General features: G+C 42.2%; 1 protein-coding gene across 1 annotated transcript in view; it reads right to left on the bottom strand.

The window, feature by feature from the left end:
* The window catches only part of SLC66A3 (solute carrier family 66 member 3), a 32074-nt gene extending 11464 nt beyond the window's left edge, over positions 1–20610 (bottom strand). Inside the window, exons 1-3 of the mRNA XM_043989250.1 lie at positions 20256–20610; positions 5937–6019; positions 5552–5621 (exon numbers count right to left, since the gene is read on the bottom strand). Of these exons, the coding sequence (XP_043845185.1) occupies positions 5552–5621; positions 5937–6019; positions 20256–20401 (299 nt within the window). The 5' untranslated portion in view covers positions 20402–20610. The remainder of the gene's footprint in view (positions 1–5551; positions 5622–5936; positions 6020–20255) is intronic.
* Between the last annotated feature and the right edge of the window lie 4152 nt (positions 20611–24762).

Raw genomic sequence — 24762 nt, 5'->3', positions numbered from 1 at the left:
TGTTGGTAGAGCTATGAATTGGTACAGCCACTCTTGAAATTTCTTAAGTATGCAAAAGAAAGTGACTAGTGCATCCATACCCTTTGACCCAGAGATTCCACTGTTAAGCATATACTCCATGGAAGTCAAATGACAAAAAGGTCCCATATAACACTAAAATATTTATTGCAGCTCTTTCTGTAGTAGCAAAGAATTGGAAACAAAGTAGATGCCTAAACCATTATACATAAATATGATGGAATATTACTGTGCTTATAAGAAACATTACTATAGAGAAACATGGAAAAAGACTTAAATGAACTAATGCAGAGAGAATAAGCAGAACTAGGGAAACTACCCATTTTATCAAGACTATATCTTCCCTATCTTGTTCAGACTGGAAGTACAGCAGCCACTCAGGCCCAATCCCACTGCTGCTCAACAATAATGACTATTAGCCAACATTAGGACAGTGCCTACCAGAACTGAGACTCTGCCCCTGCAACATGGCCTCTGATAGATGAACTTTCACCTTACCTTGCCTAGAAGCAGGCATTTCCTGGCCATTTCCATGCATTATCACCTATATTCTGATCCTCCTTTCTCTTCCTCCTCCTTCTCTCACCAAAAGACTACCACATTTAGGAAGAACCTAGACAAAATAAGTGGGTAACCAGGATAGTCTGGGGACAGATCATGCCTTTCATAAATTGGCTGAAGGAACTGGAGATGTTTATCCTGAAGTAGGGAAGACTTGTTAGAGGATAGCAGGGGGAAGGACAAGGGGAGGAAGAATAGGCATAGGGGGCATACTTATCATCAAATAGCTGAAAAGTTTCGATAGGCTTAGAAGTCCAAACAAGGAACAATGGGTACAAATTATAGGAAGGTAAATTTCAGCTCAATATGAAGAAAAGCTTCCTAACAATTAGAATGCTTCCAAAGTAAAATGGGCTACATTGTGAGGAAGTGAGTTCCCCATTCCTGAAAGTATTCAAGAAATTAAGTTCAAAGAATATTTGAAGCTAAGTCCTCTTTTTCAGAAGAGCCTTAATAAGCCTTGTATTGAACTAGGTAGACACTGAGGTCCTTTTCAAATCTAAGGTATCTGATTCCATAATTTTTGAGAATTGCTTGGTATTATGGAAGCCTGTGAGAAAGGAGAGCTACAGACAAGCTGAAAATACAAGGCAATGCACAGCGATTTATCTTCCACTGCTGCCCCTTAGGCTACAATTTCTGCCCACAAAGAACAAATCCTTTGCCAGAAGCTACTCTATCAGATGAGAGGGAAAAGGGAAAACAGACCAGATGTCGGCATGATTTCTTTTGCCATAAATCCAGTAACAACTCCACCAAATTGCTCAGCTCTAGCCTAACTTGTTTTCAGCTACTTATTACATTAATGAGGATATACGGTCAAAGGATATCTACTGGTGGTTTGAGGATAGGGGACACGTGGGCATGTCTATAGGTAGTAGGGAAGCTGCCAGCAGACAGGAAGGGACTGAAGGCAAATGAGAATGAGGATGACAGAAGGGACAGTCTGCTGGAGAAGTCAGGGTAGATCACCTGCGCTGGTTGAGGAGTTTGCCTCAGCAAGGAGTTGGCCCATCTCTTTGTGTCAGGCAGGGATGGAAGAGGATATGGAGCAGAAGGCATGGGAGTGATAGGAGATGAGGAGAAGAGAAGAGGGAGCGAGCTCTCAGTGAATGTCCTCAATTTTTCCCCAAAATATGAGGCAATGTTCTCAGCTCAGAAGGTGAAGGAGGAAGAGCCATGGGAGGTTTGAGGAGGTGAGGTTTGGAAGAACATCTGTGGACAGTAGGACGGTGGGCTGGTTAAAAAAGTGTAGAAGGATTGTCTGGTAGTACTGAGAGCCCAGTTGATTCATCACAATCATAAAGTGTCTTGTTTCTGAATTCTGTAATATCCAGTAAACCATGCACTCTCAGGGAAAACCTGGCCACATTCATAAACATTTCTCTTTAGCATGAATTTCTCTGATGCTATACCAGCTCTACCAGAGGAGTCGCACTCAAATAGAAATGGCATCACTAAATGGATGCAAGGATCCCTGAGGGCCATATATTAACTTAGAAAACCACGTATTAATTATCCATGTTCTATTGTATTTTTATTTATTTTGCTAATATTTCACAATTAGATTTTAATCTGGGGGCAGCTAGGTGGCACACCGGCCTTGGAGTCAGGAGTACCTGAGTTCAAATCCAGCCTCAGACACTTAACACTTACTAGCTGTGTGACCCTGGGCAAGTCACTTAACCCCAATTGCCTCACTAAAAAAAAAAATAAGTAAATTTTAATCTGGTTCAGGCTACAGTCAGGAGTGATGCTGATGCAAGCCACATGGTGCTATGAGCTATACGCTCAAACAGAAGGCCTTAGGGTAATGACTTGGCAATAAGCAATGTCATAAAACCTTCGAATGACAACTGAACTTCCAGCCTGGGCAAGATGGGGAGAGTCCCAGTTTTTAAAAAACAAAAGCAAAAAAAAAAAAAAAAAGCTCTCTGAGCATTACACTGACACCAGTGAAGCCCTCATTCTCACTACAATGACAAGACTATCTTTTGGCAGACTCCCAGAATTCTATAATTAGAAGAGAACTCAAGGGCCAAATGGTCTAACTCACACCTGAACCACAGTCCCCTCTACAATAAACCTAATTATTGGTTCTCCAGCATTCTCTCAAAGCCCTCCCCAAAGGAAAAAAAAACACTCTTCTGAGGCCACTTGTGCTATTTTGGGGACAGCTGTTATTGCTAGGAAGTTTTTCCTTACATTAGGGCAATTTATCTCTTTACAACTTCCTGCCCCAGGTTCTGTTCTCTGGAGCCAAAAAGAGTAAGTCAAATCCTTCTTATACATACTCATCTTTCAAATACTTAAGAAGACAGCTAATATCTTTTTCCCCCAGGCTAAACAGCTCAATTCTTTCAATGAATTCTCCTGTGGCACAGACTTGAGGCCTTTCACCATCCTAGCTTCCTTCCCTCTGGACATGCCCTAGCTTATAAATGTCCTTCCTAAAATGCATCGCCCAACGTTCCTGATTTAACCTGACCAGGGCAGGGTACTCAGACCATCTCTTTCTTGGACTTTTCCTGTCCTACATCCAGTGACAACTTTTATACTGTTTTTCCTATATAACCCATGAGACAGTTTAAACCATGGACAGACCTTAACCTGGGGTCCACAAACTTTTTGATAAGTGTTTTGTTCAATTGTTCTTCAGTGGTGTCTGATTCCTCATGATCCCATTTGGGGTTTTCTTGGCAAAGATACTGGAGCACTTTGCCATTCCTTCTCTCATTTTACAGGGGAGGAAACTTAAGCAAACAAGGTTAAATGACTTGCCCAAGGTCATACAGCTACTTCTTCTTCTTGTTGTTTATCCTTTGTTCTCGAAAAGGACCATGACGTTGGGAGGTGACTTGCAATGAATTGGATTTTTTTAAGTGATGGAGGGCAGTGTAAGGCCACCAACCTCTCTCTCTCTCCTCCAGAGCCATCTGGGTCCAGTGACAAGATATATATCAGGACTGGAGATGGTCCCTGATGCTTAAGGTAACTGAGGTTAAGTAACACAGCTACTAAGTGTCTGAGGCTGGATTTGAATTCTGGTCTTACTGATTTCCTGACTCCAGGTCCAGCACTCTGTCCACTAAGTCACCTAGCTGCCCCTTTGATAACCATGTTTCAATATAATTGGCTTCTGTAATGGAATTAATTAATTTGATCATTGACAACGCTATGCTAAGGTTTAGTAAAAAAAAATCCAGCAATTCAAACAGTTAAAAAAGAGAATCCAGTTTTCCAGTCCAGAGTCCAGAGCCCAGTTTTCCAGACCATAATCCAACTTCCTCCTGATGACATCTTACCACTTCAAGAAGACAAGAGAACTCAGAGACTTTATATGAACAGTTTTGTTTTGTTGGTTTTTGTTATCTCCTTCTGTTATTATATACCATCTGTAACATGTGCTCTCTGCAGAGGCCCTCCCTCTGTAAGACCAATGTCAAAGCGTCGCGTTCATGAGGGACTGCCCCTCTGGACAAAACTTTTCTCTCTCCCTTTTCTATATTGATGTTAACATATTGTTAGTTAGCATAGGATATTTTGGCTGTTTCATTGAGCAAACTCATTCATTTTTCAAATGAAACAAGGCAGGGAATGTGGTAAAAATTATTTGTGGTAAAGATATATATATCGGAAGTTTTAGCTGAATCATTTGAGAGACTGCACATGCTACTGAAGCAGCTTTTGAAGGACCTCCCTTTTGGGGAGGAGAACGTGAGGAACTTCCAGGACACCGCCTTAAAAGTGAGGGCAGGAACGCAAGTTCTCTCTCTCTGGCAGTGAACTTAGCAGCGACGGACCGGGATTGAAAGGAGTGCACATGGTTTGGTGTTCAGTCTTTCCAGGGATTCACAGTCTGACAGGCAGTCTGGGATTCGGTGAGTTTTATAAAGGAATAGACTAAGCTTAGATCTAAGATTATTCATTTGTATTTCTCCTTCCTTATTTCCCTAATTGGTTTCCGCTCTTGTTGTCTAATTAATTTTCAAGCAATAAATAAAAAACTGATTCTTCACAGATTAAAGTTCAGTGGCTCCTTTTTCTTATTGGTCTGTGAGATATATATATATATATATATATATATATATATATATATATATATATATATGGGAAAGTTAAAGGGGGAGATTAATGCTCTGTATATCCAATTTGGCTCTCACCCTTCCTTTATCCTAAGTACTTATTTTATGTATTTAAAAATATTATTCTGAAAAGAGGTTCACGGACCTCACCAGTCTACCCAAGGGTTCCATGACACACAAAATAAAAACCCTCAAAAAAAAAAAAAAAGAATAAGAATCTTGTTTTAAACAAATAAAGTAGTAAACCATTGTTTCTTAGTAATAGGTGATCTTTCACTAAAATTTATGCAGAAATAGACCCTCAAGGCAAGACAGCATGCTCGGTAAGGTTGGCACCAGATTTGACATCCTCTATAAAGTCTGTGTCTTCCACCAAAATCTTCCTCTGATAGCACATTGGGGTATAGAGGTGACCCTCGGCTCAGAAGCTATCCCAACAAAATACAAGCTCTGGCAAGTTCTCCCAAGCTGGAATCCCTTTTGAGTGCAGGCCTGATGACAGACAATGGGTCAATCACCTGAGGTGGAGCCTAGGTAACTTCAGAGACACTCAACTAAACCAGCAGTCTCCAACTCCACCAGCAAGGTGGAGACTTAACTTGGCCTAAGCAACTCATAAAACCATTTGGTAATTAAGGTATAAGAGGTTTCCATCTATGCTGGAGGAAGAAGGACCCACATTTATGGTATCAAATTAGTAAACTTAAGGCCCTGTGCATGTGCATTGTTGTCTGTTAGTGCCCACACATTATCCTGAACTCTGACTCCCATCTTCTTAGTTCTACCACCTAAGAGAATCAAGGAAACTCCAGACAACATTTCACATACTATGAAAAAATAAAAAATACTATTGTGATTTCAGCTTCTTGAAGATACCAAAAGGATACATGACAATAAATGGGATGGCCTGCTTCATGCTTCCATTATAATGAAAAATGAACAGCAAGAGGACAACATCTGAAAGAGAAAAGTTCACTGTTAGAGATGAGAGAGAGACAAAGGACTATTTAAAATAGAAGGCAGCAATTGGAGAGGCAGCCTATCCTAGTGGAGTCAGAAGACCTGAATTCAATTCTCCCCTCTAACTCACACACTAGTTTTGTGACCCAAGGTAAGACACTTAAGACTCCAGTGTCCCTGGCAATTTTTTAAGGCTAAATTTGCTAAGCAGGGACCATTCTCAATCTTTAGAGGAAGTTTCCTCCCAGGAGATTCTTTTTGCCAATGAAATCCTAGGACCAGTCCCCAAAACTCCCCAAAGATATTGATTACCTTGTGCAATGAGGATTGGGTACTCCAGGTAGGTCAGCAGAGGGTAGCTATAATAACTCTGGTAGCGGAGAAACACAAGGAATCTGGATGGGAAAAAAGAAATGTATTCTGCTCAGAAAGGACTTTTTTTAGAACTGATCAGCAAAGATAAAAATCATCTGTAGAACCAACCTCTGAGAAGACTATGGCTAGAACAGGGTTCTGTGACCCCATTTTGTGTTTTCTTGGCAGAGATATTGGAGTGGTTTGCCATTTCCTTCTCCAGCTCATTTTACAGATGAGGAACAGAGGCAAAACATGGTTAGGTGACTCATCCAGGGTCACATAGCTAATAAGTATCTGAGACCAAACTGGAACTCAGGAAAATGGGTCTTACTGACTCCAGGCCTGGCACTGCCTCACTGCCTCTAGGTGACAAGTTAGAGCTTTGCAAAGGATCACAGATTTAGAATTGAAAGGGAACTCTGAAGTCTTCTAGTCTAACCTCCTCATTCTACAGAGGGGGGAACTGAGGCTCAGAAGATAAAACTTGCCCAAAGCAACTTCTTATCTACTAAGTGGCAGAGCCAAGATTTGAACATAGGTCTTCAGACTCCAGATCCAGGGCTCTTTCCTTAGGGAAGCACCACCCCACTTCTAAACTTCATTGAACCATTGGCTCTTAAGAAAATAAACCTCAAAAATTTCCCTGATGTTTGTCCTTCAGTAACTCAGAGCATTCAACTCATTACTTTTACAATAACCATCTGTAATTTTCCAAGCTATAAAATGCAATAAGGAAACATGAACTTATAAAAAGAAAGCTAGTAAATCTCATTAAGTTGTGTCTTCCTGCTTGCTATCTTGTTTCTGACTAGGGCTAGGCTGAAGGCTGGGCTCAACAAGGGGCCTGGCAGCCCAGAAGCTAACCACTACTTTATAGGGAGGGTTTCAAACTTGGATAAGAGAGTTTCATCCTGGCCATGGATCTCATCTCCCACCTCCCTCAGTTCTCCCCACCCACCTGCAAGGAAGGAGACAGGGAAAGGGACTATATAGGTTCTAGATGGGATGTCCCTAGTGAGAGTTCAGAAATGAAGATCAGTCATTGTTAGTCAATGACCAAAATGTTAAGACTTATAGTCAGAAGGACCAGAGTTCAAATCCTGTCTCAAATACTTCTGGCTGTTTCACCCTAGGCAAGTTACTTAACCTCCTTCTCAGGCTCAGTTTTTTATGCCTGTAAAATGGAGATTAAAATAGCAACTATGAGAGGAAAAGAATTTGAAACTCTAAACTTTTTAAAAAATGTTTTTAAATTGTTTTAACATGTAATTGGGAAGAAAATTTAAAATATATATTTTAAAAACAGCAACTACCTCATGGAATTGTTTTAAGGAACAAGGATTTTGTAGCATTTATATAGCATCTACTTTGTGTCAAGCACTGTGCTAAGGTCTTTATAATTTCATTTGATGCTCACAACAACCCTGTGAAGGAGAGATGTATTATTCCTATTTTGTAGTTTGCAGAGGTGCAGTTGAGGCCACTGAAGCAGACATCAATCAAGTGACTTATCCAGGGTCATTACACATAGAAAGTATCTCAAGTCAAATTTTAGTTCAGACCATCTAACTATCTTTAAGTGTCATATGAACAGCAACAAGCTATCATTGTTATTATTAAGTGCCATGTGCTGTGTTATATGCCGAGGATACAAAGAAAAGCCAAAGGAGTCACTGTTCTTCTCAAGAAGTCTGTTCTAAAGGGGGATTTGACATGTGAATAAATGGGCACATTAAAGATCTGTACAAAGTAAATGGAAGACAACCTGAGAGGAGAGGGTCTCAGCTTCCTACCCAAGGTAGGATATGAGCATGCAGAAGCCAGCTAAGAGGCAGCAATGAAGGAGAGCATTCCAGGCATGCAGGACAGTCAGTACAAGTGCATGGTGATGGGAAATTAAGATTCATGTTCAAGGAACTACAAGCAGGCCAGTGTGTCTGCATTGTAGGATAGACAGAGGGAGGAAAGCATAAGAAGGCTGGAATTATAGAAAGGTGTCGAGTAGTAAAGAGCTTTAAATGACAGATATATTTGATCCTGAAGTTAATAGGAAACCACTGGTTTGGTTTGGTTTGGTTTTGAATAGAGGGCTGACATAGGCAGACTTGTGTTTTAGGAAAATCACCTTAGCAGGTGAGTGGAAAATGAATTGAGTAGGAGAGACTTGAGGATGCAGAGATGAACCTAGAATCAGAAGACCCGAGATCAAATGCTTACTGTGCATGACCCAGGTCAAGTTACTTGACCTCTTGAGGCAGACCACTTGATCTGTTTGCCTCAGTTTTCTTATCTGTAAATTGTGATAACATTTTTCAAGAACGTTAATACTATATTAAATAGTGGGCAGCTAGGTGACACAGTGGATTAAGCAGCGGCCCTGGATTCAGGAGTACCTGAGTTCAAATCCGGCCTCAGACACTTGACACTTACTAGCTGTGTGACCCTGGGCAAGTCACTTAACCCTCATTGCCCTGCAAAAAAAAAAAAAATACTATATTAAATAAATCTTAAAATGCTATGTATAGGGGCAGCTAGGTGGCGCAGTGGTTAAAGCACCGGCCCTGAATTCAGGAGTACCTGAGTTCAAATCCGGCCTCAGACACTTGACACTTACTAGCTGTGTGACCCTGGGCAAGTCACTTAACCCCCATTGCCTGCAAAAACAACAACAACAACAACAACAACAAATGCTATGTATAAATACTAATACTGCTGCTGCTACTACCACCACCACCACTACCACTACTACTAGAGAGAGACCAATTAAATTGCTACTGCAATAAGTGAGAGGTAATGAGGTCCTAAAGAAGGGTGGTGGTGATGTTTGTTGAATGTTGAGGATATAAGAGATTTTGTGAAAGTAACAATGACAAATATGATAACAGATATGGGGTAAATGAGTGAAGAGTTGAGGAGGATACTGAGATTTTGAATTTGGGTAACTAGGGGGAATGGTATGCCTTGGACAATAATAAGGAAGCAGGAGGATCCGGGGAAAATATACTAAGTTCTATTTCAGACATTTTAAGCTTGGGATGCCTGGAGAACATCCAGTGAGAGATGTCCAAAAAGAAGGTGGTGATGATGAACTAGAACTCAAGAGAGAGTGTAAGGCTTGTGAGAAAATAATGGGGTTCTATGAAACCCAGAGAGCCTTGCCTGATCTGTCTTAAGGCCAGCCCAGAGTCAGTAGAATTTCAAAGGAAATTAACTCACCTTAAGACCACCCTCAAGTCATGTCAATGCTTGTGAGGTCTAGCACTTAACTTTTCTGGGCCTCAGTTTCTTAATTTGAAAAATGAAAGAGTTAGTAATTTCTGACTCCAGAACCTTTAGTAGCTTCCTGTTTTCTCTAGGATAAAACACAAACTCCTGTTTCATAAATAAAAGCCCTTCACTACCTGGCTCTAGCTCTTCTTTCCAGATTCATATTACATTACTTTGCTCACATATACCAAGGCACCAATCCTGTGACTCTACATACCCAAATTCCCTTTCCTAGACACTGCTCCCCTTTATGTGTTGTCTTCTCCTATGTATTCCTAACACTTAGCATAGTACCTGGCATGTAGAAAGCATCTAACACATGCTTTTTTCATTCATTCATTCATTCATTCATTCATCCATTCACCCATGCATCCATCCATCCATCCATCCATCCATCCATTCATTCATTCATACAAACATACATACATATATACTTCGGCCTTTGCCTCATTACTAGAGTGCCTTCCCTTCTGAGCTGTTTCTTGGAATCCCCCATTTTCTTTAAGACCTTGCCCAGGACCCAAGGCTACAGAGGCCATTCAGGATTCCCTCAGTTATTAATGGTTCCCCACCCCACTTACTTTGTAATTGCTTTTTGAATACTTATGATACATACCTATCTGTGTATTTTCTATCTTCTAAGCATGTCTCTCTCCTCCCCACCCCCAATAGAATGGACACTCCCAAGGAACAAGATGAACTTCATTTTTTGTCTTTTTTCACTCCCAGTATTTAGTGAATAAGAATTCTTGCTGTACTGCATGGGATTGGACTAGAGGATCTCTGATGTCCCTTCCCAACTGTAAATCTACCTCTAAACCTAGAACTTTTGACCTGCCTATCTATCTCACTTGGGGCTAGAGTGAAACTAAAGAGATAAAGTATCTAAAACATTTGGAAATCCTATTAAAGAGCCACAGCCACAAATAGGCAAAAGGAAAGAGAACAGCCTGCATGGCACTGCCATCCCGCCCCCACTCCTTTGGCATTTTGTTGAAGTGAATCAGTTTCAAGTATTTTCTTCCTTTTAGAAGAAAAACAGGAGGGATTTAACTATATGTTTGCACCTGTACAAAGGCTTTTCATTCATTTAAGATTTATAGGGCAGCTAGGTGGCGCAGTGGATAAAGCGCGGGCCCTAGATTCAGAAGGACCTGAGTTCAAATCCGGCCTCAGAGCCTTGACACTTACTAGCTGTGTGACCCTGGGCAAAGTCACTTAACCCCAATTGCCTCACTTAAAAAAAAAAAAAGAAAAAAAAAGATTTATAGACAGACAGATAGATAATGGACTACAGGTCATCATATATTTAGGGCATCCCCCAAAATTTAATGAAGTTTAAGCTACTAAAAATTAAAACTTTACTGACTCTTGGAACACCCTTTATATATTTATGGATGTTGAATGTGCTAATCTAATTATGCTTATACACACATACATGTGTATCTATGTATGTATAAGCTTTAAAAGCTTAAAAGTATACTGAGGGGCAGCTAGGTGGCACAGTGGATTCAGCCCTGGATTCAGGAGTACCTGAGTTCAAATCTGGCCTCAGACACTTGACACTTACTAGCTGTGTGGCCCTGGGCAAGTCACTTAACCCCCATATCCCCACAAATAAAAAAAAAGGATACTGAGATTTTTGGAACATCCTATATATATGATAAAGTACACACACACACACACACACACACACACACACAATTTGCTGTTCCTCTTATCAGACTGTCAAGAACATAGAATTCTAGAGTATTAGAGTTGGGAGGGACCTTAAGAGATTATGTAGTTCAGCCTCTTCATTGTATAGGTGGAGGAAAATGAAACCCAGATGGGAGAAAGTACTTGCCTAAAAAAATCAAACAGCTGAACTCAGATACAGAGCAGGAAGGGACCTTAGCACCTATCAAGTACAGGAAGACCTGAGTTCCATTCCTGTCTCAGACTCTTATCTGTGTACCCTGGGCAAGTCACCTAATCTCTCAGCTGGTTTCTTTATATCTGTAAAATTGGAATAGCATCCACCACACAAAGTTCTTGTGAGATATATGTTAATAGGACTTTGCAGATGCTAAAGCACTTTGGAAGTGAGAGGTGGTTGTAGTGGTAGAGATAGCAGCAGCAGTAGCAGCAGCAGCAGCAGCAGCAGCAGCAGCAGCAGCAGCAGCAGCAGCAGCAGCAGCAGTTTGACCCCAAATTCTATCCCACATCAGTAGTAATAGTAGTAGCAGCAGCAGCAGCAGTAGCAGTAGTAGTAATCCGACTATCTTCTTTTACAGATGAAGAAACTAAGGCCAAGGAGATCAAATGTGCTCATCGTCACATGAGTAACAATTGCCAGAGGTAGGATTTGAGGTCAGGTCCCCTGTACTACTGTATTATTATAGTCATTAGTGAATCAGATCTAGACCCCAGGTTTCCTGACACCCAGTCCAGTACACTGCCTGCAGCCTGTTTCTCAGGTATCTTTCAGGATACCTTGTTCTGGTGGGAGGCACCTAAGCAGGTGCTCACTTCAGTTGCTGATTCACTGACCCTCCCCTTCCCTCAGGGGGACCAAGAATGCTTCTTTGCTTCATTCTTGCCAATGTCCTCGTGAGAAGGTGGGAACAGAGGAACTCTGAAACCTGAGTAGTTTAACAGTAGGATTAAGTGACTTCACCATGCCAGATCTAAAGCAAGGGCCCAATCCTTTAGCCCAACCTGGTCATTCAATCTAGAAAAACAGGCTTCAGCAAAGACTACCACTGTTCAAGAAACATAACTGGTGGATACTTTACAGGCATAATAACTTAGAAACTGAATCCAGGGGAGGAGGGGGGAGTGGGGAAGAGAGAGAAAAAGCACAGCCAGACTAGCATTTTTATTTATGATCAGTTTCTTCATGGATTAACTCACAAGTTAGGATTTGTTTTCTTTTGCTTTTGAGCCTTGTGCTGGAAAAAGCAACTGGTTCTGGAGACAAGACCTGCATTCAGGTTGTGCTTCACCTTCCTCCCCAGCTCTCTTTCAGGTTCCTCTGTAAAATGGGTCCAGCAATAGTTGTATTGTACTGTTCCCTGCTCCCTGGGCTATGGTGAGGGAAGCTCACTTAATGGTCCAAGGTCTCTTCCATTTCAGGCATTCTCCAATTCTCTCACAATCAACTGAGGATTCAGAAGGAAATTCATCTATTTCATAAATATTTGTTGAGTACCTACTATGTGCAAGGCCCTGTAGGGAATTCAGAGATGAGGAAGAATCTAATACAGAAGGAAAGAGTGAAACAAATAACTGCAGCACAAGGTGGTATGTAATAAAAAGGCTATGGAAAGTATAGGAACAGAAGGCTTGATTCAAGGCAACAAGAACTAAGTATCAGAGAAGCAGGGGAAAGAGTGTTCTGGATTAGTCAGGAACCAGATTCAAGATCTTGGCTTTGCCACTTGACTATTTGTGGGACCTTGGGAAGTCACTTAACCTCTCCTGTTTCAGTAATATCCAACTTTTTTGGGGGGGGAGTGGGGCAATGGGGGTTAAGTGACTTGCCCAGGGTCACACAGCTAGTAAGTGTCAAGTGTCTGAGGCCAGATTTGAACTCAGGTCCTCCTGAATCCAGGGCCAGTGCTTTAACCACTGTGCCACCTAGCTGCCCCGATATCCAACTCTTTGAGGTTTTCTTGGCAAAGATACTGGATTGGTTTGCTATTTCCTTCTCCAGCTCATTTTACATATGAGGAAACTGAGGCAAACAGGATTGTCACTTGCCCAGGATCACATAGCTAGTAAGTGTCTAAGGTCAAATTTGAACTCAGGACTCCAGGCCCAGCACTCTATCCACTGTGCCTGCTAGCTGCCCTCCATCTTTATAATAAAAACCATACAAAATGAAGGATTTAGATGAGATCAACTCTTAGGTCCTTTCCAACATAATTTATGCTAATATAGTACTAAAGGCCTATTCTGTGTAAGGCACTATTCAATAAGGTGATTCATAGGAGGGAAAGTCCACTTCATAAAACTAGAGCTGAAAAGAAATTCATGGATGTTTATGATCATCTCTCAAGTCCAGTAGTTGGCAAACTATTACTCGACCAAATCCAGGCTGCAACTAATCCCTGCATTTTCAGATGAGGAAACTGAGGCCAAGAAAAATAAGTAGCAGAGCCAAGATTTGAACCCAGGTCCTCTGACTCAAAATTCAGTGTTCTTTCTACTGTATACACTTCCTCTTCCACTTGGAATGATCAGGAAAAGCGAAATAGAAGAGGTGATATTTGAGTTGGCTTTTTGTGCGTGCATATGTGTGTGTGTGTGTGTGTGTGTGTGTGTGTGTGTGTGTGGCAATTGGGGTTAAGTGACTTGCCCAGTCACACAGCTAGTAAGTATTTAGTGTCTGAAGCCGGATTTGAACTCGAGTCCTCCTGAATCCAGGGCCGGTGCTCTATTCACTGCACAACCTAGCTGCCCCTTTTAGTTGGTTTTTGATGAGGGCTGAATGGAGGGGAAAGGATAGGAAGAGGCAGCTGGTGGATAGAGCACTGGCTCTGGAGTCAGGAGGAAATAAGTTAAAATCTGGCCTCAGATACTTATTACCTGTGTGACCCTGGGCAATTCACTTAATCTTGCTTGCCTAAAAAGGAAAAGGAAACTGGACTTAGTTTTGGAGATGTATAAATACATTTTGACAAGACAAAAATAGCTCAAAAGGAAAGAAAACACTCAGTTTAGTGAGCCACTCTCATTCCCGGACAACGATTAGGACACAGCTGGATTTAGAACTTCATTTTTCTGAGTGATGTGTGCAAAGCCATGCCCAAATTGCACATTTAAAGGAGGTGACCAAGACTTTCCATTTGAAACAGCCTTAAGACAAATGCACAAACTTCCCAGTCTCATATCACCTTTTTTACCACCACCACCCCCAACATGTTTATCATAGAGGGTGGTTCAGGTAATAGGGCTGAATAGCTTGCAGAATCACAGGATTTACAGTGAAATGGGCTTTCAGGGATTATTTAGTCCAGTTTGCTCATTTTACATGAGGAAATTATGGCAAAGGAAGAGAAGAAAAGTAGGTAGTGGAAATTGTTGTTTGTCTTTTGTTCTCAAAGAGGCCCATGTCAATCAGGGTGATGTCATGACTTACAGTGAATTGGATTTAAGTGAGCAGGGCTGTGCAAAGTCACAAACCTCGCTCTCTCCTCCAGAGATGTGGATCCAATGGCAAGATTATATATCAAGACAATTGGAGATGGCTCTGGATTTAAGGCAATTGGGATTAAGAGACTTGCCTAGGGTCACACAGCTAGTAACTGTCTGAGGTGAGATTTGAACTCAGATTCTCCCAACTTCAGGGTCAATGCTCCATTCACTGTGCCACCTAGCTTCCCTGGTAGTAGAAGTAAAAGTAAAATAATAGCATTTCTCTAGTACTGTTTGCAAAGTGCTTTGTGCAGGTTATCTCATTCAGTTCTCACAACTCTGTGATAACAGTATTTTCAATAAGTACTTATTGAAATGAATGTAGTTAGGAAAGAAGAACTGCTATGAGAGTAAAATTTAATGATCTTGTGGCAGCTAGGTGGCGTAGTGGATAGAGCACTGGCCCTGGAGTCAGGAGTACCTGAGTTCAAATCCGGCCTCAGACACTTATTAGCTGTGTGACCTTGGGCAAGTCACTCAACCCCAACTGCCTCACTTAAAAAAAAAAAATTAATGATCTTTTTCTGTCTCAGCTCCCTGACTCCATCACAAACCCTTTGAGGTAGGAAACCATGTCTTTGACTTCTTTGTACATTAAGCTTTGCAGCTTAAGAAATATGATTTTTCATCATTTTCCCAAAAGCAATTCAGGTCTGATCTCAAAATGACCCTGAGCAGAGTTGTTGTTGCTTGTTCAGTCATATGTGACATGGGGTTTTCTTGGCAAAGATGCTGGAGTAGTTTGCCATTTCCCTCTTCAATGGATTAAGGCAAACAGAGGTAAAGTGACTTGCCCAAGGTCACTCAGCTATCAAGTGTTAGAATTTGGGAAGAAAGGTCTTCCTGATTCAAGGCCCAGCACTCTATCCACTGAGCCACCTGGTCTGTCCTGCTCAAAGATTACAGTACAAACCAGAACAGAAAAGAAATATATCCATTTACTAGGGAATGCAAGGCTGAAAAGGCAGGTAAGAGGCACAATGGATAAGAATCCTTGCTAGTCCTGGAGTCAGTAAGCCTCAGACAACTTACCAACCATGTGACCCTGTTTGCCTCAATTTCCTCATCTCTAAAATGGGCTGGAGAAGGAAATGGCAAACCAACTCCAGTATCTCAAACCTTAGATGAGGTCACTACTGAAATACTCAACAAGAAGTTTGGAAAGGTAGACTGGAGACAGACTGTGAAGAGTCTTGAATACCATGCTAAGTAAGGAGTGTGGAGCCAATGTAATGCAGTAGAAAAAACATGGATTTGGAATTAGAGAAATCTCAACTCTACATTTATTTACTATCTGTGACTGTGGGCAAGTCACTTTCTCTCTGGGCTTCAGTTTCCACATCTGTAAAATGGGGATAAAAATGTTTATACTTGTGGGGCAGCTAGGTGGCGCAGTGGATAGGGCACTGGCCCTGGATTCAAGAGGACCTGAGTTCAAATCCAGACTCAGACACTTAACAGTTACTAGCTGTGTGACCCTGGGCAAGTCACTTAACCCCAATTGCCTCACCAAAAAAAAAAAAAAAAATGTTTATACTCCTTACCTCACAAGGTTTGGGTGGATGCTTTCTAAAGCACTGGCATTAGGGGATTAGTAAGAATCCTTCCAGTTCAGAACCAGGTGTTCTAAGGTCTTTATCTTTTATCCCACTCCCTCAGGCCCTAAGAATAAACTATTAAGGAGTCTGTTAAGTAGACTTTTGGGGAGAGTGCTCACAGGAAATGAATGGATTAAAAAAACAACGTCCCCACTCCCACTGACATCTACATCTTAAAAGCAGGTAGGGGAAGAAGGAAGCATTCAAAAGCCAAAGGAATAAACAATTCAGAGAAGCAAAGCAGAAGAAAGGTTGAGAAAGCAATCTCTACCAGCGGGCACTTAATCCAAATGACATTATGTTATGTATTATTAATTTTTAAAAAACCTTTACATTTGTAAGGCACTTTAGTCTATGGAGAATGCTCAGTCAGATCCATTATCTCACGGAAATCTCCCAACTGTGAGGTAAGCAGGACAAAGATCTCCCTACCCCCATGTTGCTATTGTGCAAATGTTCAAATGAATTCAATTTAACACACACATATGAAGCACCTACTCTCTGGGAGTCATCAGAGATATGAAGCAAAGACACCATTAATGATCTGCCCAACACCACACAACAGGGAAGTTGAGGCAGATGTTAAACCCAGATCTCTGATACTCACCTTCTCTACAACCATGCTGCCTCACCTGGGATGCTCTGGTAGAACACGACATCGAATAAAGTAGTATCATTGAGGGTAGGAACAGATGATAGATTTCCTTGCACTGGATTATTTTCCGATGCATTTCATGTTTGTGTATCTTGCCCCCTCAGACCAAACCATCAGTTTCTCTAGGGCAGATATCATCTGTGTCTCCTATGACACTGAATGCCAGCAGACACTGTACATTATGTGGAGCTACTGACTCAGGGAATGTGTGTTATGATGAAAAGGGCACTGACCAGGAGGCCTAAACGTCAGACCTGGTTCTGTCACCAGAGTGACCTTGGGGCAAGTTACTTTGTCTCTCTTGATTTCAGTTTCCTCTTGAGAAAACGATCAAAAAGATGGACGAGGAGACTGATGCTGTCTGGTATTGTGGAAAGAGTAGGTCTCTGGAGTTAAAAGACCTGGGTTCAAATAATTTCTGTGATGTTTACTCTCTGTGTGACCTTGGTCAAGTCATTAACCTCTCTGAGCCTCAGTTTCTTCACATGTAAAATAAGGGATTACATGGTCTAAGAGAAAGCTTCTTAAACTGTGGGTAACCAAATGTGGGGGGTCCCAAAAAGTTGGATAGTAAATGTTTGATTTGTATACCTATTTTATATATCTATATAAAATATATATCCTATACCCAGGATCATGTAAAAATTTCTCAGGTGAAAAGGGGTCTCGAGTGTTTAAGAAGCCCTGGTCTAAGAGGCCCCTTTCAGCTCTAGTCCTAGGCCCCTTTAATCCTTCTAGTTCAGTTCAATGCAATAAATATTTATTAACCACCTACTATTTGCAAGGCCCAGTGAACAAAAATTCAATAGCCTCTGACCTCAAACAAGTAAAAACCAACTTATTAAGTACTTACTATGTACCAGGCACCTTGCTAAACCCTGGAGATGCTACAAAGGCAAAAACCAGGCATGCCCTTCACATCCTAACGAGGGACACAAAGTAAACTGGAGGTAATGTATGAGGGAAAGCATTAGCAATTGAGGGCAAAGGGGAGAAAGTCTCTAACAGAAGAGGGGATTAGAAGCTGGAAGGCAGGTGTGGAGGGAGGGTACTCCCGACAAAGGGAACCAGCCAGTGTTAAAAGGCAGTCAGGGGGGCAGCTATGTGGCACAGTAGATAAAGCACTGGCCCTGGATTCAGGAGTACCTGAGTTCAAATCCAGCCTCTGACACTTGATACTTACTAGCTGTGTGACCCTGGGCAAGTCACTTAACCCCCATTGCCCACCAAAAATTTAAAAAATTAAAAAATTAAAAATTAAAAAAAAAAAGGCAGTCAGGAGGTGGAGTGTTTTGTGAAACAGTGAGGACACTAGGTGAGGTCACCAGATGGCAGAGAGCATGACAGGGCAGGACTGAGTCAGGAAGAGCCCTGATCCAGGTATATCTGACAGAAGACTATTGCAATAGTCTAGGCATGAGGTAACAAGGGCCTTCACCAGCATAGTGGTAGTCAGAGGAGAGAAGGGGGCATATTTGAGAGATGATAGGAAGGTAAAACCAACAGGCTTTGGCAACATAATGGTTTTGGAGGGTAAGAGACGAGGAAGATTCAAATATGGACACCCAGGCTGTGATCCTCAGTGATCGGGGAAGTCAGTGGCATCCTCAACAGTAAGAGGAAGTAAGTAGGAAGAAGGAAGAGTCTGGAATACTAAGTCTAACTTTGGATATTCTGAGTTTACCATGTCTATGATATTCAAGATATTCAAAAGGCAGCTGGAGATGCAAAACTGGAGGTCAGCAAAGCTGTTTGGGCTGCCTAAGCAGATTTCAAAATTATCAGCAGAGAGATGATCATTGAATCCATGGGAGCTGATGAGTGGAGACAAGAAAGAGAGCAAATATGGGCTGGGAAATTTTTAAGAGGAAGAGGATACCAACAACTAGGCAAACCATGGAAGATTTCCAAGAAAGATGTGGTGACATCTGAACAGATCTTTAAAGGAGAATGACTCTGAAAGGCAGGGTTTGAGGAGGATGCATATTCCAAAGAGAGACAGCTTGCACGAATGCATAAAGGTGGGGAAATAAATGTGGAGCTAGGAGTACTCCAATTTGGCTACAAAGTGGGTGAGGGGAAAACAGATTATAGTGGGCCACACTGTTGCAAAACAAAAATCTCTTAGGACATGCCTTTGATCATATCATTTCCCTACTCAAATACTCTTAAGGGTTGCCTACATACAACCTCTTATGCCTTACTTGGGGTGTTCCCTAACATGGCTCCAACCTAACTTTTCAGCCTTATTTCATGGACTACTCCATTAAACTGTAAGCTTCCCCAGGAGAGCAGGGGCTGTCTTTTGACTCTTTTTTTGGGGGGGGTATCCCCAGAATTTAGCACTGTGCCTGGCATAGAGGTGTTTAATAAGTGCTTATTGATTGATTGATTGATTGATTGATTCCTCCACTTCATCGACTCTGTGTTCCCATCAAGACGGCTTAATGACCTTTCACTTAACTGGATGTTCTAGCTTCCCAGAGGTAAATTAGGCTAAATTAGCCACACCTCCCAGAATACTCTTCTTTCAATGCTTAGTTTAACAATCATCTTCCTTCTCTTCTCCCACAGGCTAGAACTCTTTGCTGGTATTTACAAATTGCCTTGTATTTATATGGATCACAGATGAAGAGGAAAATACCTCAGAGACCGCCTAGTACAAAGGTTCTAAGTTAGTACCATGCTCCCCTTCTGCAATCTGATGAAGCCAGACGTCCGGACCCCTTCCCCAAATGTTTAAAACTACGTACAGTGTTATAGCCCCCAGATAGAAGGCAAGATCCTTTCAGGCGGAGCTGTTTGGGTTTTGTCTTTGTATTCCTATCCATCAACAAAAGACAAGTAGATATTTATTAAGCTCCCATTACTTAAGCACTGAGGTGAACTGAATTAATTACTATAGATGCTATAATTTGGCCGATGCCTAAACTGAAGTTCTTAAAAGTAAAATGACTCGTGCGGCTCCCAAAGCTATAACTAACATTACAAGTTGCCACAAGTATCCACAATATTTCTTGTACGTACCAAGCGAGGGGAAGACAAGAGAGGGAGAAACATTTAACAGAGCAGACAGGGCGTGCACCCAGCTTAGGCCACACCCTGAGCCTGCCATTTAGACCTAGTCCCTGGGAACCTCCCACAGGAGGGAGGGCTTATTCCCAGCTCTTGGTCTAGGAGCTCTCTCCTTCCCGGACCCCCGACGGGTCCCCTTCGCCCCCAGTGCTCAGGGCAAAGGGAGGGGGTGGCGGTTTGAATCTCAAAGTTCGAAGAGATCTCAGAAGCCATCCAGGTATTTTCCCCCTTGAATACCTCCGGTGACCCAAAACTCACTACCACTTAGTACAGCACATTCCACTTTGGAGCAGGTCTAATTGTAAGGTGTTGTTTTGTTTTGTTTTTTCCTTAAAGAGAGCCCAAATCATCCACCGATTGCTCCTATAAGGGCAAAGCAGGAAGAGTTAAACCTCTCTTAGTCGAGTAAGGGTATTGTCTCGGACGACGCATACGGCCGGCCCCTGGCCCCTGGCCCCTGGCCCCTGGCCCAGTCCTGGTCCCCGTCTCCATCCTTACCCAGCCAGCTCCAGAACCAAACTTTTCAGGCTGAGACCCCGCGAGCTCTTGGCGGAAAGCAGGGCGAAGATCTGAGGGAACTTGATGACCATGCACACCACTAGCGTGCTCCAGTTGCAGAACTGCAGGAGCAGCCCTGCCTCCATGGCCGCTCTGGGTCCGGGGCTCCACTCCCAAGCTGTCCGCCTTCCTCGGGCTCGGCTTCGAGAAGCCGCTTCGTCCCCCTGGGCTCCTTCCGCCTTCCTCGGAGCCCGCTGTGGTCACGCTAGACTACAGCCCCCGCCCTTAAGACTCCTCCCATCCGGAGCCGCCCAGCGCAGATCCAGTTTGCTGGAGAGAGTCCCGCTAAGGGGCTTCGGCCCCAGCTACCCCGCCTTTCCCTGCTCTGCTGACCCAGGGAATTCCACGAGAACGAGATGGAAGAGATCTTTGAGATCATCCAGTACAGACACGCCCCCCCCCATGTTGTGAGTGGGGAAACTGAGGCCTGGAAAGTGGAAAAGATTTGCTTAAGGTCACACGAGTGAAAAGGCAGTGCTGAGTTGGGAGAAGCTTAGATTTAGAGGCCCACTGAGGAAACTGAGCCCCAAACCGGTTAAATTCCTTACTTGAAGGTCACATACTTAAGTATTTGAGACAGAATTGGAACTCAGGTTTTCCTGCCTCCAAGTCCAGTGCCGTTTCCACTATGCCACCTTAAGGGAGGACGACTGTCTGCCTCTACATTCTGCTAACCCTACCCCCGCACCCACCCGCTAGTCCTATCAAGGGGAGAGGGAAGGAGAGAAAAAGAGTGGGGGTAGGGGTGGGGTGTAAATAAATGTTCTCAGGGGGAGAAGAAGAAGGGTCCCTTCACTTCCCCAACCCCCACTCCCAAATATGGTTCCTGCCTTCACTTCCTCTGTTCAGGTGAGATACCCAGAATTGAGGAAATATTTTGCTATTCAGGATTGTTTGGTTCTTTCTACCTGTATCTCTGGTACCTGGCACATAGTAGGCACTTCATAAGTACCTGTTGATTTGTTGATTCAATTAAACTTAGATAATATTTATAAATATTAATCATTCTTTCTAGTCCTTTGAGGTTCACAAGGTACTTTTCTTTGCTAGAATCCTGGGAGATAGTTGGTGCAAGTACTGTATCATTGGCCCTATTTTACAAATAAGAAAACAAAGGCTCAGAAAGGTGGTAGTGGAATGTACATATAGACACACGTGGATGTGTATATACACACATATACATATATACACACCCTTCATTCTCGAAGAGGACCATGATGACATCACTATGTTGGCATCAAGTACAGTGTGTCCAACTATTGCCAATCAGACCAATACAGGCTTGGAAGACTCTACCATAGGTCCCACACAAATAGCCCATATGGACATTTGGAGCAGAGATATGTCACATTTCTTTTGAGCTACTGCAATTCTGCTTTGCTCATGGAGCACAGAACCTTCTTTGATGCAGGCATGCCATGCTGGCCAGTCCTGTGCCAGTGGTCTCTCTAAAGAGAGACCTTGAGAGTTGCCTGTATCACTTCTGACCACCATGCCTTGTAGGAGTATTGTATCCTCCAATACAATGTGAACTCCTTTAGGGCAGGGATAATTTCTTCCTTGTTTTTCCTATATGTAAAACACACAATTTATTATATTTATTTGTGTGTGTGTGTGTGTGTGTGTGTGTAAACACACACACACACACACACACACACACTTTGTATCCCCCCAGTAGAATGTGAACTCTTGAGAGCAGGGACTATTTCTACAACTAACCAAGGACAAAGCTGAGATTCAATCTCAGGTCTACGACAATGACTCCCATACTCTTTCCATGCTGCTATTCCAATTTTTTAAAACAATTGATTCATTAAAAAAATGAAAAGCATTCCATTATCACAAAATAAGAGCATCTCCACAGGCCTCTTTATACACAACTTCTTATTTTTTCATTAGCTTTTTTTTTAGCTCAGCCACCTGGAATATAATAACTAGGGTTTGCTTTTAGGTTTGTAAAGATATTATTTTTATACACATATAACAACCCTGGGAGGTAAGTGCTATTATTATCCCCACTTTACAAATGAGGAAATTGAGGCAGGCAACCATTAAGTGTCTTGCCCAGGGTCACACAGCTAGTAAGTGTCTGAGGCCATCACAGTAGGGCAGTAGTAGGCCCCAGCAATGGGGCCCACTTCTTTTTTTTTTTTTTGGCTGGGCAATGTGGGTTAAGTGACTTGCCCAGGGTCACACAGCTAGTAAGTGTCAAGTGTCTGAGGTCGGATTTGAACTCAGGTACTCCTGACTCCAGGGCCGGTGCTCCATCCACTGCGCCACCTAGCTGCCCTTGGGGTCCACTTCTTGATGCCCTTCCTCCATCCCTCACTAGAACAGGGCTTCTTAAACTTTTTGTCCACTGGCAACCCCTTTTTGCTGGAGAAATTTTTATGCAAACCCAGGTATATAGGTATATAAAATAGGTATATATAAAGTTTTTCTGTTGCCAAATTTTTCAAAACCCCCACATTCAGTTACACAACCTCTTATATGGTTGTGACCCACAGTTTAAGAAGCTAGGCACTACATATCCTTAACTATTTTCAGCAGTACAATGATCCAAGACAATCTTAAAGGACTAACGATAAAGCTTCAAAAAGAGAGGTTCCAAAGAAAGAACTAATATTGGTTGAACAAACTGAAGCATGCTATTTTTTACTTTTTTCATTTTTTTCTTTTATTCAAGTCTTCTTGTACAAAATGACTAATGTGGTAATGTTTTACATTATAATGTGTAAGCTTGATGGAAGAAGTTCACTGAATTGGGATGGTACAGGGTAAGTCTGGGCACTGATCTTGGCAATGAGTTGAACAGCATGCAAGGAGGTAATGATCTCTTTACTACGTTACTACTATAAAATTTAAAATGGACTTTAATTCTATTTTGCTAAGACTAAGCTAGATTGGGGGGGGCATGGCAATGAGGGTTAAGTGATGTGGTAAAATATGAAAGTTTTTACCAGTTGGTTAGGATAACTGAAAGACACCAGTTTTTGAAGGACCACCCTTTTGGGGAGGAGACGAACAGTCCGCCTGCTGCGCACGTCAGACTGCCTGCGGGGACTCGACTTCCGGGGTGGAGAGAACGGAAGTGGGGCTTTTGCCTGCTTAGTGGGACTCCTGACGGCGCAGCACAGACGGTCTCTCTCCAAAGGTGGCCTTTTCGGTTTGGTATGTTTTTATAAGGAATATAGACTAAGCTTAGACTTAAGACGATTTGTATTGTGTTTCTACTTTCCTATCCTTCTAATCAACATCACCTTGTGACTACCATAACAATAAATAAAAGGTTTATCTAGAAAACCAAAAGCTTCTTCCATTTACTAGTTTGGGAGATAAATTAAGGGAAAGGTTAACTAGGGGAGATTTATGATCTAATATCCAATTCTAAATCTCACAGTGACTTGCCCAGGGCCACACAACTAGTAAGTGTCAAGTATCTGAGGTAAGATTTGAACTCAGATCCTCCTGAATCCAGGGCCAGTGCTTTATCCACTGCACAACCTAGCTGCCCCCTCAAGGTTCCTTTCCCTGCTAAACTTCTTCTACCACTCACATCATGGAGAAACTTGAATAAAGGTCAAGCTTTTGTCTTGTAATTACCTCCACCTTTGTTAACCTCACCCTTTACTCCCTTTCCAAAGAAACTTGATTAACCCAAAAGGTCAAATCCTATCAATTTAAACTATTGTGGCTACTCCCATGGCCCGGGAACCTTTGTCTTGTGATTCCAATCATGAAACATGAATCAATAATCCAGTCTTGGCTGAGGTTAAGAGGGTTTCAGAAGGGAAGATCCCAATGATGTAGTCTCAATTCTGATCATGTTATCCGTAGCCAATCACAAGAAAACTCCTATGTTGCTCTGTCATTTTTCTAATTGTTCTAAAATACCATATCAGCTCTTACTCAATGTTTTTAGTCATCGAGAGAGTCCATTGACCCAATTTGTTGGTCACTGCTAACCTAACTAATAAATTAAACATACTAGAACTTTGTCTCTCAGTTTACCTTAATTTTCTTTCTTTAAAAAAAAATTTTTTTTGGTGAGGCAATTGGAGTTAAGTGACTTGCCCAAGGTCACACAGCTAGTAAGTGTCAAGTGTCTGAGGTCACATTTGAATTCAGTTCCTCCTGACTCCAGGACCGGTGCTCTATCCACTGCACCACCTAGCTGCCCCAGTTTACCTTAATTTTTGAATGTAACACCACAGATGATCCAGAATAAGGGTTAGTGACTATTCCAGAAATCACTTGTTGACCCTGAGGTTCTTAGTGCTACTTCTGCTGATAATCTCTTCTTTACCTTGGAAGAGCTGCTGTGTACTGCAATGATTTAGCATCAGCTATCACATGGACAAAATAGTTAAGATCCATGACTCTATCTTTCTAAAGAGGGAGGTAAAGCTTGGGATTGCCGGTCTTTAGCATTCTCTATCTCTATCAC

The sequence above is a fragment of the Dromiciops gliroides genome, chromosome 2 (assembly GCF_019393635.1).
Source record: "Dromiciops gliroides isolate mDroGli1 chromosome 2, mDroGli1.pri, whole genome shotgun sequence".
In the NCBI taxonomy this organism is placed as follows: Eukaryota; Metazoa; Chordata; class Mammalia; order Microbiotheria; family Microbiotheriidae; genus Dromiciops; species Dromiciops gliroides.
Note: the sequence above shows the minus strand (reverse complement) of the source record. Positions and strands in the feature narration are given on the sequence as shown.